At 42.1% G+C, this 18,270-nt stretch overlaps 1 protein-coding gene across 1 annotated transcript in view; it reads right to left on the bottom strand.

Annotated features, from left to right (window-relative positions):
- The window catches only part of TAFA4 (TAFA chemokine like family member 4), a 197,829-nt gene that overhangs the window by 7,035 nt on the left and 172,524 nt on the right, over positions 1 to 18,270 (bottom strand). The window contains exon 5 of the mRNA XM_081934049.1: positions 11,149 to 11,273. Coding sequence (XP_081790175.1) covers positions 11,149 to 11,273 — 125 coding nt within the window. The remainder of the gene's footprint in view (positions 1 to 11,148; positions 11,274 to 18,270) is intronic.

Below are 18,270 nucleotides of genomic sequence, written 5' to 3'. Positions count from 1 at the left end.
TTGCGGAAGGAGCGGAGATCAGAGGTGGTTCTAATATCGGGGGGGAGGTCGTTCCAGAGGGTTGGGCCCATCACAGAGAAGGCCCTACTCCTAGGCACCGCCCGCCCGCACTGTTTAGCGGAAGGTACCCGGAGAAGACCCTCTCTGTGAGAGCGGATTGGTCGCAGGGATGTATGGGGTAGAATGCGATCCCGCAAATAACTAGGTCCCGAGCCATGGAGCGCTTTGAAGATGATGATCAGCACCTTGAAACGCACTCGAAAGGCCACAGGTAGCCAGTGCAGCTCACACAGGAAAGGTGTTACATGGGAGTACCTAGTACTCCCCATAATAACCCGCACGGCTGCATTCTGGATTAGCTGGAGCCTTTGGGTGCATCTCAAGGGGAGCCCCATGTAGAGAGCGTTACAGTAATCAAGGCGAGAAGTCACTAGGGCATGGGTGACTGTGCAAAGGGCGTCCCGCTCTAGTAAGGGACGCAATTGGCGCACCAGGCGAACCTGGTGGAACGCCCCCCTAGCCACGGCTGTCACATGATCATCTAGCGACAGCCGGGAATCTAGGAGGACGCCCAAATTGCGTACCCTATCCACTGGGGGTAGTTGTTCCCCCCCGATGGCCAGAGATGGAACACATTGGCTAAAGCGGGGCGCCGGAAGCCACAGCCACTCCGTCTTGGAAGGGTTGAGTTTGAGTCTGTTGTCGCCCATCCAGACCCGTATGGCTTCCAGGCACCGGGACATCACCTCGACGGCTTCGTTGGGGTGGTTTGGGGTAGAGATGTATAACTGAGTATCATCAGCATATAGATGATACTCAACCCCGAAACCTCGAATGATCTCACCCAGCGGCTTCATGTATGTGTTGAACAGGAGAGGGGAGAGGACCGACCCCTGTGGCACCCCACACGTGAGCGGCCTCAGGGTCGACCTCTGCTCTCCCGCCAACACACATTGCGTCCGACCGGAGAGGAAGGAGGAGAACCACCGCAAAACGGTGCCCCTCACCCCCATCCCCTCCAGTCGACGCAATAGGATACCATGGTCGATGGTATCGAAAGCCGCTGAGAGGTCTAACAGGACTAAGATGGAGGAACAACCCCCATCTTTCGCCCTCCAGAGATCATCCACCAACGCGACCAAAGCCGTCTCTGTGCTGTGACCGGGTCGGAAACCGGACTGGCGCGGGTCTAGATAAGTAATTTCCTCCAGGTGTCGAGGGAACTGCTGCGCCACCACACTCTCAACAACCTTCGCTAAAAAGGGAAGGTTGGAGATAGGACGATAATTGGCTAACTCAACTGGGTCTAGGGAAGGCCTCTTAAGTAGGGGCCTCACCACCGCCTCTTTCAAGGCGGTTGGCAGGAACCCCTCCTCCAGCGAGGTGTTCACCAGCCCCAGGAGCCAGTCACGTGTAACCTCCCAGGTTGCCAGTACAAGCCAGGAGGGGCACGGGTCCAATAAACATGTGGTGGCCCGCAGTCGCCCGCGTAGCCTGTCCATATCCTCGGCGGCAACAGAGTCAAACTCCTCCCAGATAGGTACCTCAAGACTTGCCTCCTGTGTCTCCTCACGATCACTGAAGGGGACCCATTCGCTCCGGATCTGAGCGATTTTGGCAGGTGCTCAAGTGGCAGGTGCGTGTGCCTGCTGCTTACACAAGTAGAGCTGCATGCACACATGTACTCGCCTGCCACTTGCACAGCCTGGTTCTGAATGGGCCGCAGCCCAGGGGTTGGGGACACCTGATCTAGGGGGATCATATATAATATTGACCCTGGTCTTCAAAATATTTCACGAAAGGAGGAGTGTACATGAAGAAAATGGTCCCAATAAAGGGAAGGTAGGTAACAGCAGAGTTAAAGGATTGGTAGGACTCTCTGGAATCAGAGAGAAAAAGAACTTTATTCAGATTCTTAGGTAAATGCTCACAAAAGATAAGGAATATTCAAAAGCTTTTAGTTTGTTTCGGATAACTACCTTGGACTTTAAGCTTTCACAATACATTTTATGTACATTTTGAAACAGCTCAGTTAGTTATGCTCACTGAATGTAAACAATAAAGTACATTCCATTTATTTTTATTTAGTTTTGTAGTCCTTTCAAAACTGGCTTATCTCTGTGTTAGAATTCATCTTGTCCAAACAGTTATTGTAGCTATTAACAACATGCAAAAGCATCATTAGCCTTGGTTTTGTAGATGCGTTTTTCTTTTTCTTTTTCTCATCAAATGATTTTTTTCAGCACTGCTCCACGGTGCAGCTGAGAGGAATAAGTTCCTTTTAAAGAAGCTGAAGCCTTCCTTGATAAAAGCTTTGAGCGACTTTTCAAATACCTAATCATTTGTAAGGAGATTTTCATGCATTATCCTGAGAATAATGTTCTCATTTCCCTCTCATCCCTGTAAATACCAAAGCTTTCACTCCGTGGTGGGCTGCTGCCGGTTCGGACCAGTTTGGGCGAACCGGTAGTTCCGATGATCAGTTGGCCCCGCCCACCCGCAACCGACCTATCCTGTCCTATATTTCCTTCTTTCTGGCTCAGCTGATTCGTGCAGCGCAGCTGATTTCCGACCCTCCGCTGCTCTGCTTACCAGGGCTGCCTTAGAAGGTGCTTACTGAGATTCAAACTGCTGTATTTTAAATGCTGCGACAAGTGCGTTCAGCAAGTGTGCACGCGATCACCGAATTGGTTATTAAATTGGTTTCAGCCCACCACTTCTTTCACTGTTGATGGCACAATCTGTATAATCAATATACAAAGTGGATGCTCACTCTGTCCGCGTTTCACACAGAGGTTAACCATTAACCATTTTCAAACTAGTTTTAAAATTAATGCTGCATAAAGTATATCAATATTAGCTTTTGTATCATCATCGGAGTTTGAAAACTTTCATAAAACTGGTTACTTGCATTAACTGGTTGCGAGGGCATGTCCTCATTTTTTCTTGAGTAAATTCATTATTAAATGGACCCTATTTTAACCAGGTTTTGGAAATCCTATGTGGTGTAACTTCTGAACCTGTACACCAGGGCTGTCAAACTCAAGGCCCGTTGGTCAGGATGTTTAGACTTGGTTGCCAAGGAAATAGCGAAGGACCAGCTTGGGGTGCCTTTACCATCAAAAATGGAGCTTGCAAGGGCTGCGTGCAGCCCTCCCGAGCTGCGTTTTGGCAGAGGGTTGCAGAAGGCCATTGCAGCTGAAAACAGAGCTCAGGAGCATGTTTTTGCTGAGCGTTCGGGCCACTACAGGCGTCAACACAAGTGATGTTGAGTTGGTCATGCAGCCACATCCACCCAGCCCCTTGAGGTCAAACATAATCCTGATGCAGCCCTCAATGAAATTGAGTTTGATACCCGTGCTGTACACCATGGAGATATTATCCACAATCTAAATAGTTATTCATATTTCAATCTGCTGACAAGGGTACTTGCTTTCTGGACTATGATTCCCCATTGACCAAGGGATACTCACACCAAGTTTTATATTAGAATTTTGTTTAAGTGTTCAGCTACCTCAGAAATATCCAAGTTGTACCAACTCCTGCAATTTGCACATAAGGGATTTCTTCTATGTTGCCCTGGTGATTCTGAATAGATAAATGTTAAGAGTTGTGCAGGCGCTTTGGTCAACCAAAGAATGATCATATCTACCCTGATAATATTCAGGATATTTATAATTACAAAAAAATATTAAGTAGCAAGAGCCCAAATTGATACTTCTCCGGGACAGAGACCTTGAGAGGCATGGAATAGTGACTACATCTATTCACAGCATCACCCTCTGTGACATTCAACATGCTAATAAATAGATTTCCTCATCCATAATACTCAACAAGTTTAGAATAAATTACTTCTCAACTGCATTGGGGTCTGCTCAATTAAGTGACTTGCTCCGGCCCTTTCATCGTTTTATTGTAGGTGTTTGCAACTGTTCTTTGAATAGAATAGAATAGAATAGAATAGAATAGAATAGAATGGAATGGAATGGAATGGAATAACAGAGTTAGGAGAGACCTTGGAGGTCTTCTAGTCCAACCTCCTACTTAGGCAAGAAACACTATACCATTTCAGACAAATGGTTGTCCAATCTCTTATTTAAAACTTTCAGTATTGGAGCATTCACAACTTCTGAAGGCAACTTGTTCCACTGATTAATTCTTCCAATTGTCAGGAAATTTCTTCTTAATTCTAGGTTGCTGCAACGGTCTACTCTGATCTTGGCTGCCCAAAAGCACGAAGCCAACTCCTCCTTATTTAGTTTAAAGTGAATTCCTCTCCAGCAAATCCCAGCCAGCAGTCTTTCAAGAAATTTCACAACTACAGACCTTTATCAGGCTTAGAGAGCTGCCAGGCCAATATCTTCCAAACACCACTCTGTAGCAGACAATACTTGACAAAGAAGTCACGAACAGATCTTCACTCTAATGAATTGAACTAATTGTCTCCTGCAAACTCCACTCCCCTTTCGCTCCTCTTTATTCCCTATGGGAGGGACCGTTTACCATCCACCTGTGGCTTTCCTCTCGAGTCAAGCCTGATTCCTTAGCTGTTCCCTTCTCCTGACAGCTCTACACATGCTCACACCAGAAACAGCCTCCAGCTGTTCTTCTGCCCCACTGATGTCTAACTCTGAAGGCAGCTGAATCCTGTCGGATGGCCCTGGTCCCATCTCTGCCTCCAATGCAGAGCCCTCATCAGAGCCTTCTCCAGATTCCAGGACTGGCCCATGTTCTTACCCAACCTCTTTACTATCCAAATCTGCTACCGGATCCACTGGCAGGCCACAACATGGTTGTTAGCATGAAATATGGTTATAAGTCACTTTTTCCAGTGCTGTTGTAACTTCAAACAGTCACTAAACAATTTTTTGTAAGTCAAGGACTACCTGTAAATCATGCTTTACTATGGTTGTGTTCACACGACCTGCTAAGCCGAAACTAAATAATATTGTGGCCTAGCATAAAGACTGATTCAAGCCAAAAAGGTAGAAAGTGGATAGGAATGGATGAGAATGTCATGCATTTAATTCCAAGAATCTATTCATATATTTTCCTTCTAAACTACCTTTAAAAACATATAGAAATGTACATTCAACTGCATTTCTATGCATTGTTCCATTATCTGAATATTGTTTACATGCTGATAAGGAAATGAGGCCTGATCTCCCTTGCCTGTTCTTTTGCACAATCCAGTTGGAAGACCCTCTTAGGCCACTGAGTCCTGCTCCATGGAAGATTTCAGATCAAAACGCCCAAGAGAGAGGCTTTCTTCTTTAAAAATTTAAAACACAGCACCTGCCATCCAAGATAAAAATCTTTCTGACAATGTGCAAGTGTATTATGTTGCGGTCTTCTATTCTGGTTGGTAAGATATGGCTGTCCTGCTGGAGCTTGGAGGTCAGCCAACTTACAAAATATTGGCCAGGGAAGTAGTAATCCTTCTGCGTGCTTTCACTTAAGCCATGAATTTTTAAGCTACTGAAACTCACCTTTAATTATAAGTGCAAAAGAGGAGATGGGGAGCAGAATACTTGATATCCCTATGAGTTTTACCTCCTCTACTATCCATTTATCTTCCATCTATAAAGAGGTGTGTTTGTTTCTGTATGGATCGGTAGGCACAGGTGTGTGCAGGTGTGCGTGCGGGATTTTCTGAATGGAGAGGTGCTTTTTGCTAATGAGCTGCTTCTGTTCTCTTAGTTAGCACAGAAGGGATCTGAGCCAGTTCATTCACCGTTATACCCTACACGAATTCACAGTATGAAAGGAAGCTTAACGTCTTATCTGAATATCCCTGCCACTTGTTTTTTTTCTCCCAGCGAAAAGCATACTGAGATACCAAGAAGAAAAAATGGGAAAAAAGCCTCATCACAGGCAAATTAGCAAATTAAAGATACTTGCAGCACCTTTGGGTGCAATGCCAACCCATTAAGATCAAAGTGAGCTTTGCCATTGACTTCACTGGGGCTCAGATTGCACACTCGGGGCTCTCTTCTTTGAAGAGGGGAGTTAATAGCTTGTTACTTTAATGAAGCAAAGCCAGTTTAAGGGCACTCCCGGGTGCTAATTCAGCACAGTAGTTAATCTCAAACTGTAGATGTGCACAAAAGGCCAAATCAGACTTGGAATCTAGATTCACCCTTGTGGAGGAGGAGAAACTCCTTATGCGCATTTGCATTCTATGTAAATTAGCATTCAGCCAGTTCTATCCAGTTCGGGCAAACTGGTAACGGTGGGAGGCTCCGCCCACCTGCCCAGAGGTCATCACATCCCGTTTTTGACACTCTGTGCATGCGCGCACACTCACATTTACGAACCGGTAGAGAAGGTAAGTTGATTTCACCCCTGCTTTGGGGTGCATGGACATTTTTTTCTTTAGATTGTATTGGTTTCTGGCGACTTCCCCAAGTGTTTTTAATCACATGTCCAACTACACGGGAGGCTACCAGTGATGGATCATTGCTCCACCCAGTCTGAATTATAAGTGGGCTTGAAACCGGTATTATTTTCATTGTCGTCTTACTTACATGTGCGAACAACTCATATGCTTACCTTTCCCCCTGTTATGCTTTGAGTCTCTTAGCCTGCTATCATTCTTTTTTATGGCTTACACCTCAAATCAGCTTAGAAAAACTTGAATGAATAACCCAGGGTGGCATATACCGCAGGCTCTGGTAATACTGAATCATACTCTTATCGCCATGGATTTGAACATGACCTTATTATCTCACTCTACATGGGGCTGCCCTTGAAGACAACCTAAAAGCCGTCCCAGATGGAAGAAGCACTGCCTTCCTGCAGACAGATGAGAGGTCTTATTGTAAAATGACGCCAATGCTGCATGAGTGCCGGTGATCTGATCCAAATAGAATCTGCTTATCTACTGCATATGGGCGGAGAAGGCATGTTGCAAAAGCTAACTTCCTGGGATAAGATTACTTTATCTCCAAAGGTCAGAATATCTCTCTCCTTATTGATGGGTTTTTAAGTCTATAAAGATGGCCCTCTTTATACAGCACTCAGGGTATAAGGCGGCAACACAGATGGCAAATATCTAATGCACGGTTTTAAGACTGGTTACTTTTGTGAAATGACGGAGGTATTTTTATTATGAACTTTAAAATACGAGGACCTAATGCTGTGCATGATAGCGTTTGTGGTTTTACTATTTGTGTTGTTTTTATTAGATTGTGAACTGCCTTGAATCTTGAATGGAACCAGCATAAATTGATAGAAGTAAACTAACAGAAGTACCCAGGTGAAATCAATAGCATTTTCACTTGTATAAAAGAATTTTTCTTTGTCCCTCTTTCCACTCAGATTCTCAGAACAGATTCATTCTCTTTCGTTTCAGATCATACATTCCAGAAAAAAATAATTTTCATCTGAGTAATCTCTGATCTTCTGGCACTGGTACAACAGGGGGAACATCACACCTCTCGTTTTGTAGCAATATATTGCATCTGCACCTTTTTTTCAAGCTAGCAGAGTTTTCAGCTTGTGAATAGTGAGAGTAATCTCTGCATCAAAGCAAACTTCAACCAACCCCAACAGGTTTCTGAAAGCTGAAGTTTACATCAATATCAGATGACCAATACAGATCGGATTGAAAATTTCAGCTGGTGTTTTATAATAAAGGCCTGTAGCAGAGTTATGCCATGTGCGTGTCTTAGAAAGAACCCATACTATATCCAGTAGAATTTATCTTCAGGTCAGTGTGCCTAGAATCAGCATCCTATTTTCAAGCAGGCCAGATCAGAGCTAAGTTCAAATAATTATAATCAAATATTCCTCCATTGAGCCCTTTATGGCTACCATGAGCTTCTCACATATCTTAGCATGTCCCGTGTGTCCCCCCCCCCCCATCTCCTCTTTTTAAATTTGAGACGGTCAAAAGTGAATCCACAAAGTCCTGAATGCCCAGCCTTTTATTTAGTTACCTTAATTAAAAAACATCTCACTTAAGCTTAGATCTAAGCATTTGGTTTGTCTCTTGGAAGTTCTCTGGCTAACTGGGATGGATCAGTATTAAGGCAAATAGAGTTCCTTTTTAAGACTTAACCATTTTTAGGCCAAGGTTAGTGAGTTAGTGATTACAGTCACACACTCTCCAATATACATGCAATGCTTTTGTGAACATGGACTGCCCCATTTATTTCAAAGTAGAAAATGCATGCTTACATGTGAATGCGTGCACCATCTTTTTTTTTATTTAACCTGAAGTGACTTGTGGACTATGAGCACTTTGAAGCTCCTTCTTCAGCAAATTACTCACACTGATGGAAGTTCATCTTCCCCATCCCCACATTTTCATGGTTGAAAATGGTAATCTTCCCCTATTGCCCATATATGGCAATCATGCTTTTCAAAGTGCCATATTTTTCGGACTATAAGAAGCCCCAGAGTATAAGACACACCAAGATTTTGAAGAGGAAAACAAGGAAAAAGATAGTTTTTGCACTCCCCGACCCCTAGGAACACTCTGCAGGCCTCCCAAACCCTCTGTGCATCCTATTTTTGAGAAAAATGGGCCCATTTTTGGCCTCCCAAACCCCCCACGCATCCCGTTTTCCCCTCCCCAGCCCCCAGGAACAGTCCTCCCAAAACTGCAGGCCTCCCAAAACTTCTGTGTGAGAAACGGGCCCGTGTTTGGTGAAAATGGGATGTGCAGGGCGGGGTTTGGGGAGGCCAAAAATGGCTGTATTCAGTGTATAAGACGCACTAACATTTCTACCCTCTTTTGGGTGGGGGGAGTGTGTCTTATATTCCAAAATGTACGGGTATTTTGGTATCACAATCAAAGCTTCCATTTTGTAGGAAATAAAAGTTTGTTGCACAAAAAGGAGAAAGACTTTTCAGAGTTCATGCATATTCCTTAGCTTGCCACGTTTTATGTGCCTTATGCTTTAAATTTAACGCAGGCTTAAGCTGTCGGGAAGGTTTGAAAGCCCATCCTTTACATTCATCTCTGTATAAGAATGAAAAATATCAATATCAAAAGCAAAGCGTGATTCTAAGTACTGTGAGGCAAAACCAACCAGGTGTTTTAGGAAAGGAGCATTTTTCCCCCTCAATTGACAAGCTAGTCTTGGTTTTATCTATATATTTAGCAAGTTGGCAAACAAATCACAGAGTGCCGTCAGCCTGCTTAGTTGTCAATTCTTCTTCTTTATAGCCTACGTTTATACATCTCAAGTTTTCAGAGAGGTTTTACCTCAGGTTTTCAAATTTGGAATGAAAACATTCCAAAACAAGGACATTGAAAACTACGATTTGCACCTTGCTGGAAGGTCTGAGACCAGTCGCAAAATCCAAATGATACAATAAATGGCAACAAAGATATAGCCCCAAAAAGGACTCTCTGGTTTCAGCCTATTTGGGTTTAGGGTTTGTTTGTTTTTTGCCATCAGCTTTAAAAATCTTGCAAATGTGTTGAATTTGTCCTCATGGACAGATTTGGCTCACCCAAGGTCCTCCTTATAAAGTCCTCAGACTGATTTTGCTCTTGTTTTGTTTTGGCAGGAAAAGAGGGAGCAAATGTGTCTATTTCCAAATAAAGCACTGGTTTGGGAAAGGCAACTTGTATCCTTAAAGAGATTTAGGACCACTAATTCCACAGTTGGCAATGTTAGCTAAGTTGGATGGGTGCTGAAGTGCAAAAGCTGTTGAGGACATCAAATTGCTTATCCTACACTTGACGGTATCCATCTATTATTACGTTTTTTTAAGTCTGTAGAAGCTATGGAGATCCCTATGGAGATGATAACCAGGACTAGCTATTTAAAATAATCCCTATACTTTTGTAAAAAAAAAAAAAAAAAACAAGCGTAGAGGAGACTTGATGATTGCCACAGAAAATATTCTACCTTCAGAGATAGGACATAAAGATGGGACACTCATTGTGCATGTGTAGAGTTCTCCATCCCTTCCATACCAGTGATCTTGGCTGCACTGAAATACCAGGCAATGATGTTGTCTGCATTGGTGAGAATTCTTGCTCTAGTATGACCCAAAAATCAAAGTCAATGCATGGATACTGAGAGAAAGGCAGTATTAATGATTTGTGATGGGTGTCACTTTAAAAAAAGAAAGAAGCTGCAACCTCAGCGCAACCTTGACTCAAGTATCAGTCTTTTACTTCTTTCCCGTAAAAGACTGTCATTCATTCCTTATTATAGGAGGAACAGATCAGTGACTTTGGGGGGAAATTATGGTAATTAATAAAGACTGACCGTACACTGCATGCCTTAATCTTCAGTAACTAAACTATTACAGGAGAGGAATTGCAGTCCCAAAAGACTGATGCAATATGCATGTCCCCTTCCCACAGAATTGGCACCAAGGTGAATGATCTTTGCATCTGTTGATGATCTGTATATGCGCATGGGTCCTGTGCACACCATGTAGGTCTTTGTTGTAACAATTCCATGCTTAGTGCAGAAAATTATAAAAATGGAGGGAGATGTGACTTGATGTCCCACTTCTGAATTAAAATTGGAAAAGATTGGATTAGGACACAGTTCAGCAGGGGTGTTTCCTTAGTACACAAAGCCTCTACCTCTGCTATTTCACCCATGGAGAAAAAACATAGTTTCCATATAATAGCATACATGATTTCCATCCTGGAGCGGGGTGGCAGCAAACTCTATTTCAAGGGGAAATTTAGATCTCAAGAAAACAGAGTAAGTTAAACTCTCTTTTCCCACTCCTTTCCCACAGAGTTGGAAGGGACCTTGCTTATCCTACACTTGAAGGTATCCATCTATTATTACGTTTTTTTTATAGTCCAACCCTCTGTTTAGGCAGGAAGCCCTACACCATTTCAGACAAATGGTTATCCAACATCTTCTTTAAAATGTCCTGTGTTGGAACATTCACAACTTCTGGAGGCAAGTTGTTCCACTGATTAATTGTTCCAACTGTCAGGAAATTTCTCCTCAGTTCTAAGTTGCTTCTCTCCTTGATTAGTTTCCAACCATTGCTTCTTTTCCTACCCTCAGGTGCTTTGGAGAACAGCTTGACTCCTCCTTCTTTGTGGCAGTATGATAATCTGGTTTCTATTGTGCATCCTTTTTTTTAAGGTCAGCATAGCTCCTGTTATTGGTCAGCTTGAGAGCAGGGAGTGAGGCCATTCATCCAACCACTTACCTTGGTTGTTTTAATTTTGTTTCCACTGCTGCATGACCAACCTGTGTAATCTGGAAGCACTTTACATTCTTCTCCTTCCAGACAAGGTTCCATATGACACCACCACTTCTGGATAACAATGGCAGCTGGAAAGCAAAAATGAAGTCATTTCAGAACAACATGCAACAAATGGGACCCAGAAAATGCTGCTCGGAAGCAGCTAATAGCTACTGGATCTTCCCATCCTTGGCATCTCCAAATGTGTTGAAGCTGCAGGCCAAAAGTCACACTAGATAGGAACTCTGGGAGTTTCATTGCCAACACAACTGAAAGTCTATGGAGATTCTCAGTCATGCAGGTCATGGTTGTCGCAAAGGTGTTTTTCCTCCACCTTTTTCCCCCCAACTGAACTTTCTTGAAGACATTTTTACTTGAAGACATTTCGCTTCTCATCCAAGTAACTTCTTCAGTTCTAATTAACTTGTGGGAAAAGGAAAAATCCTTTGAAGAGAACAAGATTCACATTCTAGACAGAGAGGACCACAAGCTTGAAAGACGAGTCAAAAAATCTATGTTGAAATTGAACAGAGACAGGGGAGCATGGCATCACCTATCTCTTACAGTGCAGTCCTTTCAGCAGTCCCACACTTTTTTGCACTCTGATTCAGGTGACTGAGGACACAAATTAATCCCAAAATGGTTTCAACAACTATCGGTGTTAGTTACTGGCTGACTGAGAAGAGTGTAAATCATTTCCACTCTCCACCAGTTAGTTAGAACTGAAAAAGCTTCTTGGACGAGAAGTGAAAAATTTTCAAGAAAAATCAAGAAATCAAATCCAGTTGCTGTTTGCAGAAAAGCATCTTTGGGACAACACATCTGAAAAGGAAAGGCCCTTGCTGTACTATGAAATCAGTGTAAGGAAGGATAATAAATTGCAGTTCATTCAACAGATTCCAACGAGAATATCCTCACCCCCTACCTTCTAATCCACTTAATAACTAAGGTTCTTTTGGCAAAACGAGATCCAAAATGTTAAATGCTAGGGAAAAAAACATTTTAAAACCACATTTTAAAAAATCAATGTCAGTTAAAAACAACAAAACAGAAACAATATTTCTATGGACACAGAGAAATTGGCATTTTTATTTTATTTTCTTCTCCTGCTGAGTAGCCCCTGAGTAGCTGGAAATTGCTTCTGAAATTCTACATTTTTTTTCTTACAGTTGTTTGTGAAATAACGGTCAAGAATAAGTGCCTTACGGAAAGGCGTCAATGAAGTTGCTTGAGTCACCACAATTTCATGAATGAATTTTTAGGCCCAATTATTCTCATATGCATATCCTTAAGGACTTCCTCTAGGAGGCATTCTGTAAACAGTATCCTCCTTCTCACATCAAAAGGATCTTCAAAAAGAATTCACACATCTCACACATTTTTTCAATTCTCCAAGCTATGGTTTGAAAGGAACTGAAATGCATGCATTTAATTATTCATTGATATTTGTATTCTGCTCTGCTCAACATTGGGTTGTTGTTGTTTTTAAAGATCTTTGTTCTGTGAAATAACAGGACCATTGGACTGCTCTGGAATTTGGAGGTGGGTACATTCGATAGAGATGGGATAGCTGTTGAAAAGAGCTAATTCTTCTGTTCTTGATCCTACTATGGAGGGATGCCTCAAGTTCAGAAGAATCCCTCATCACCTCATCACACTTTGCTGCTTTGGTTCTGCCAATGTGGAGTCCAGATCTGAACAAGGTGGAGTCCAGTGAGCAATTATATAAAAAAATGTTTGATCATTCATATCAACATAAAGAAAGACCTTATGAACTGTCCTTACTTGCTGCTGCTGGATGACAATCTACTGCTCATTCCCTACCCAGAACCTTTCCTATATCTGTGCAGTCAACATCTCCTCTTTTCTGCCATTTTCTTCTCTGACCATGGACACAATCAGAGGTGGGTTTCACATAATTTTACTAGTGGTTCACCGCACACCGAAAATGTGAGCACAAGCGCCTTCTGCACATGTGCTTTGCTCGCACACGTGCCTTCCACACATGTGCTTTGCTCACACATTCTTTCCGTGCATGCACTTTGCTCACACATACGCTTTCCACACATGCGCTTTGCTCACACGCACTCCTGCCATACACATGCTTTGCTCACACGCACAAGCCTTCCATGCATGCGCTTTGCTCATACACATGCTTCCACGCATGTGCTTTGTTTGCATATGTGCCTCCCGCACATGTGCCTTGTTCACATACGCTCCTTCCACGCATGCTCGCAGCTTAGAAAAAGTGGCTAAATAGGACAGCATAGCGCAGGTTGCCGCTACCAGTTCACCTGAACTTGGCTGAACTGGCTGAATACTACCACTGGACACAATCCTAATTTTGCATTCCAGGGAAGTGGATAGAGCTCTTTCCTCAACAAACCTCTGCCTCTTACTCAAAGATTGCAAGCTTATCACTTACTCTGGGTCTACCCATGACACACAATGACAAAATTCCAGGAGGGAGAGTGGCTAGTATTTGACAGTCTGATTTCCTCATCTGTAGGGGAAAGAGATCCCTTAGCCAGCCATAAGAATTGCCTCCTATTTCCTCCCATCCTTCCTTCCTTTCCTTTTGTGAATACTTTTAATAGAAGATGCCTTGGTTTCTACAAAGTACAGCTTGCTCCAGCAAATATCACATACAACAAATCCTCTGGTTTAAGATTACAAACCTGGATCTAACCATTTCAGTAGGAGGAGTTGACTGAAATCAGGGCATGTTAATTCACATATTATCAGCAAATTCAATTTGCTGGAACTACATTGGGTATGTAGCTACACTTTATATTTATATATATATATATATATATATATATATATATATGTATGTATGTATGTATGTATGTATGTATGTAAGTATGTATGTATGTATATATATATATGTATATATATGTATATATATGTATATATATGTATATATATATATGTATATATATATGTATATATATGTATATATATATGTATATATATGTATATATATGTATATATATATGTATATATATATATGTATATATATGCTGGTTTTGTTGTATTCGGGTCTTTTCCCGTGTAAGGTTGAGATTGTCTTTGCAACGTTTCGGCAGGATCACACCTTTTTAAGCCCACAGCTTGAAGATGGCAGGTGTGATCCTGCCGAAACGTTGCAAAGACAATCTCAACCTTACACGGGAAAAGACCCGAATACAACAAAACCAGCATACCTACACCCGTGAAAATCTACGAAAACATGTATATATATGTATATATATGTATATATATGTATATATATGTATATGTGTGTATGAGTGTGTATATACATATGTGCAGCGGTGGGATTCACTTACCTTCCCTACCAGTTCACAAATGTGAGCATGTGAGCGCTTGCTTCACTTGTGCATGCCTTGTGCCACCTTGTGCGCATGTGCAGTGCTCACGCATTATGTCAGGGCGGGATGGCGGAGCCTCTTGCAGCATTGCTACCAGTTTGCCCAAACCGGACCGGCTGAATACCACCTCTGCATGTGTGTGTGTGTGTGTATATATCCCACCTTCATTATTTTCACAAACAACTCAAGAAGGTGAACATATCCAACCCACCTTCCTCTTCCTATTATTCCCACAACAATCCCCCTGTGAGGTGAATTGTTCTCAGAGAGAGTGACTGGCTCAAAGTCACCCAGCTGGCTTTCATGGCTAAGATGGGACTTGAACTCCCAGTCTCCCTCTTTCTAGCCTTAACTAGACCAAACTGGCTTTCCAGTTTATTATCCAGTTTACTCTACTACCCAATTAGGGAGTTGAAGACGAAAAATATAAAATTAAATTAAAAAACACCACCATCAAAGCTGCAAATGAATGGCGATAGGCTTTTGTCTTATTCCCTTACTCCCCCCACCCTGTACAATTACGTCCATGCACTGGGAGGTAAGATTTAAATTGGTCTTGGACATGGATACTGGCCATACAGAAAATTTCTACAAGCTACTATAACTACTATTATTATTCCTACTTAAAGAGAATTCAAGGTAGCTTACAGTGATGTCTTTCAAATATTGCGTTTATTACAAGCTTGTGGCATGTAGTTGGAGAGAGAAAAAGGGAGAGAGAGTGGCTCAAGGATACCCAGTGGTCATATGATAATTTGAAGCTACATTACCTTCAATCTAAGTCCTGAACACTAACCAATTTACTGTTTATGAAATGTGACTTATGAGTGCTGTTCCTACTTTTGATCTAAAATAGCTATATTGAAATCTATCCTTCATTATTAACCCATAACCCAAAAAGCTATTCTTGGGTTGTTCTTCAGAAAGTAGTACAAGGAAAGGACTTACCAAGCATGCCACTCAAGTAAATTTTTAATGCAACTGAGTGGTTAAAATGCTGGCCTAGAAACCTGGAGACTGTGAGTTCTAGTTCTGCTTTAGGCATTAAGGCTGGCTGCATGATTTTGGCCCAGGCACTCTTTTTCAGCCCAAATCACTTCAAAGCGTTGTTGTTAGGATTAGGGTTAGGGTTAACCCTGCAACCGTTCTTCATATGTTTTAGTCTGCAGTCCCCTAATCATCTTTGTTGCTCTTCTCTGCATTCTTTCTAGAGTCTCCACATCTTTTCTACATCGTGGCGACCAGAACTGAATGCAGTATTCCAAGTGTGGCCTTACCAAGGCATTATAAAGTGGTATTAACAGTTCACATGATCTTGATTTTATCTCTCTGTTTATGCAGCCTAGAACTGTGTTGGCTTTTTTGGCAGTTGCTGCACACTGCTGGCTCATATTTAAATCGTTGTCCACTAGGACTCCAAGATCCTCTCACAGTTACTACTATTGAGCAAGATACCACCTCTCCTGTACCTATGCATTTCGGTTTTCTTGCCTAAATGTAGAACCTTACTCTTTTCACCATTGAATTTCATTTTATTAGATAGTGCCCAATGTTCAAGTTTGTCAAGGTCCTTCTGTATCTTAAGTCTATCTTCTGGAGTGTTGGCTATTCCTGCCAGCTTGGTGTCATCTGCAAATTTGATGAGTTCCCCATTTATTCCTTCATCCAAATCATTGATGAAGATGTTGGGCCTAAAACAGAGCCTTGGGGTACTCCACTGCATACTTCCCTCCTTGTAGATGGAGTTCCATTGAGGACTACAGGTTGAGTGCGGTTGGTTAGCCAGTTACGAATCCATCCAGTGTTCCATTGTTCTCTTTGGTCAGTTTCCAACCATTGTTTCTTGTTTTGCCTTCTGGTGCTTTGGAAAGTATTTATTTATTTGTTTGTCAAACATGTACAGACAGCAGGTATAAGTATGAACATAGACATGAACAAAAGAAATTAATACAAATAAATGGGGATAGTAGGACAGGGACTGTAGACATGCTGGTGCACTTATGCCCGCCCTCTTTAAGGATCTCTTAGGAAAGGGGTGAGATCCACGGTAGACAATTTAAGGTTGAAGCTGTAAGGGTTTGAGGATGTAACAACGGAGTCAAGTAGAGCATTCCAGGCGTAGACCACTCTGTTGCTGAAGTCATATTTTCTTTAATTGAATTTGCAGCAGTTTACCTTGTAAATTGTAGTAGTAGTAGGCTGATCACTCCTTGTGGCAGCTCCTCAAATATTTGAGCACTGCAATCATGTTGTCCCTAGTCCTTCTTTTCACATTACATTAACATTTCAGATTACACCAATAGAACCTTGCAAATCTGAAAGTACAACTCTCCCCCTGAGAAGCTTGACATGTCCACATTCCTTCTGCAGGCTCAGATGCCTCTTATTTGCCTGTTGCCTACTCTGTGGCTCTTCCTCCTGTCTCCCAAGTTATTCCCACAAGCCATTTCACATATGAATGACTAGGACACAACCTCAGGAAGCAAGAATGGCTTTCAATGCAGTATCCTAATGCAACAAGCTAAAAATAAGGGAATATTTGCCAACAGTGCAATTTCAAAATAACCAAATGAAGATTAGCAGCTGTATGTCTTTTTTACAATATTTATATATATCTCATGCAACAAGACTCAAGGAAGCATTCAAGGAACAACCAGAAACAGAATATTTCAAACCTGTTAAAACCAGCCACACTAACAATTTTAGTATGGATGAATGCCCACAGTCAGACTAGAGACCAACTGCCTGTTGAAACAAAATGATTTTCAAGACAGGGAATGCAGATCACTTACAATGATAGTAGTGTCACGTTTTGCATCTTTCGAGGAGGGGGGGAGCGAAAGAGAGAGAGGGATGCTCATTAGAAGATACTAATTTTTCAAAGGGTTTACATTGTTGTAAAACCCATCAATATGGTTGGTGAGGAGGAGACTACACATATCTGTTCTTCCTACATTGTCACAAGCACCCTGGAGACCATTTCTCACTTTGGCCACCCTGGTGTCTGAAAATTACATGGTTGCTATATCCAGACCTTAGTTATTGGTATGAGCTGACTCCTTATCTCTGGATTATAGGAAAATTCTTTGAATATTGTGGATATTAAATTAACGGATTTGTCCAAGTAACTGGGCAATTCATGGAAAATGTGTTCATAAATTATAACAGAGCAAACAGAATTTAAACACCTTCAGTTCATTGTTTCTTAACCTTGGCATACATACCAGCTGGAGAATTCTGGGAACCGAAGTGAACACATTTCAATGTTGCCAAATGTGAGAAACATCACTCTAGTCAAAGTGCTTTCTTGCCATCTTAACCACATATTTGCTTCATCAAAGAACACATCATGACAGAGCTCAGGAACACATGCTTCCTCTGAACACAAAAACAATTCTGCTGGACCAGGCCAAGGTGTACTGTACATCTGAATTTAGTATTTTGTTTCTCACAATGGGGGCCAAGCATAATAAGCAGCACCTGCACTTATTCTAGGAACGTGCTTTGTTCTTTTCTCAATCCCCCAATCTCTCCGAAACAACAGGCTCATTAAGAGCTTTCTAAATGTTAACAACTAGACACTGTTCTTATTTCTGAGACTGACCGCTTCCATAGACAAAGCATTCAAGTCCCATGATCATTTTTGATTGTCGTCTTCTCTATTCCCCTCCCCACACACACACCTGTTCTATTCCTTTTCACGAAGCAAAAATCA

This window comes from Natrix helvetica, assembly GCF_964273705.1.
Source record: "Natrix helvetica genome assembly, chromosome: 1".
Classification (NCBI taxonomy): Eukaryota; Metazoa; Chordata; class Lepidosauria; order Squamata; family Natricidae; genus Natrix; species Natrix helvetica.
This window is presented reverse-complemented; position numbering and strand designations above follow the sequence as displayed.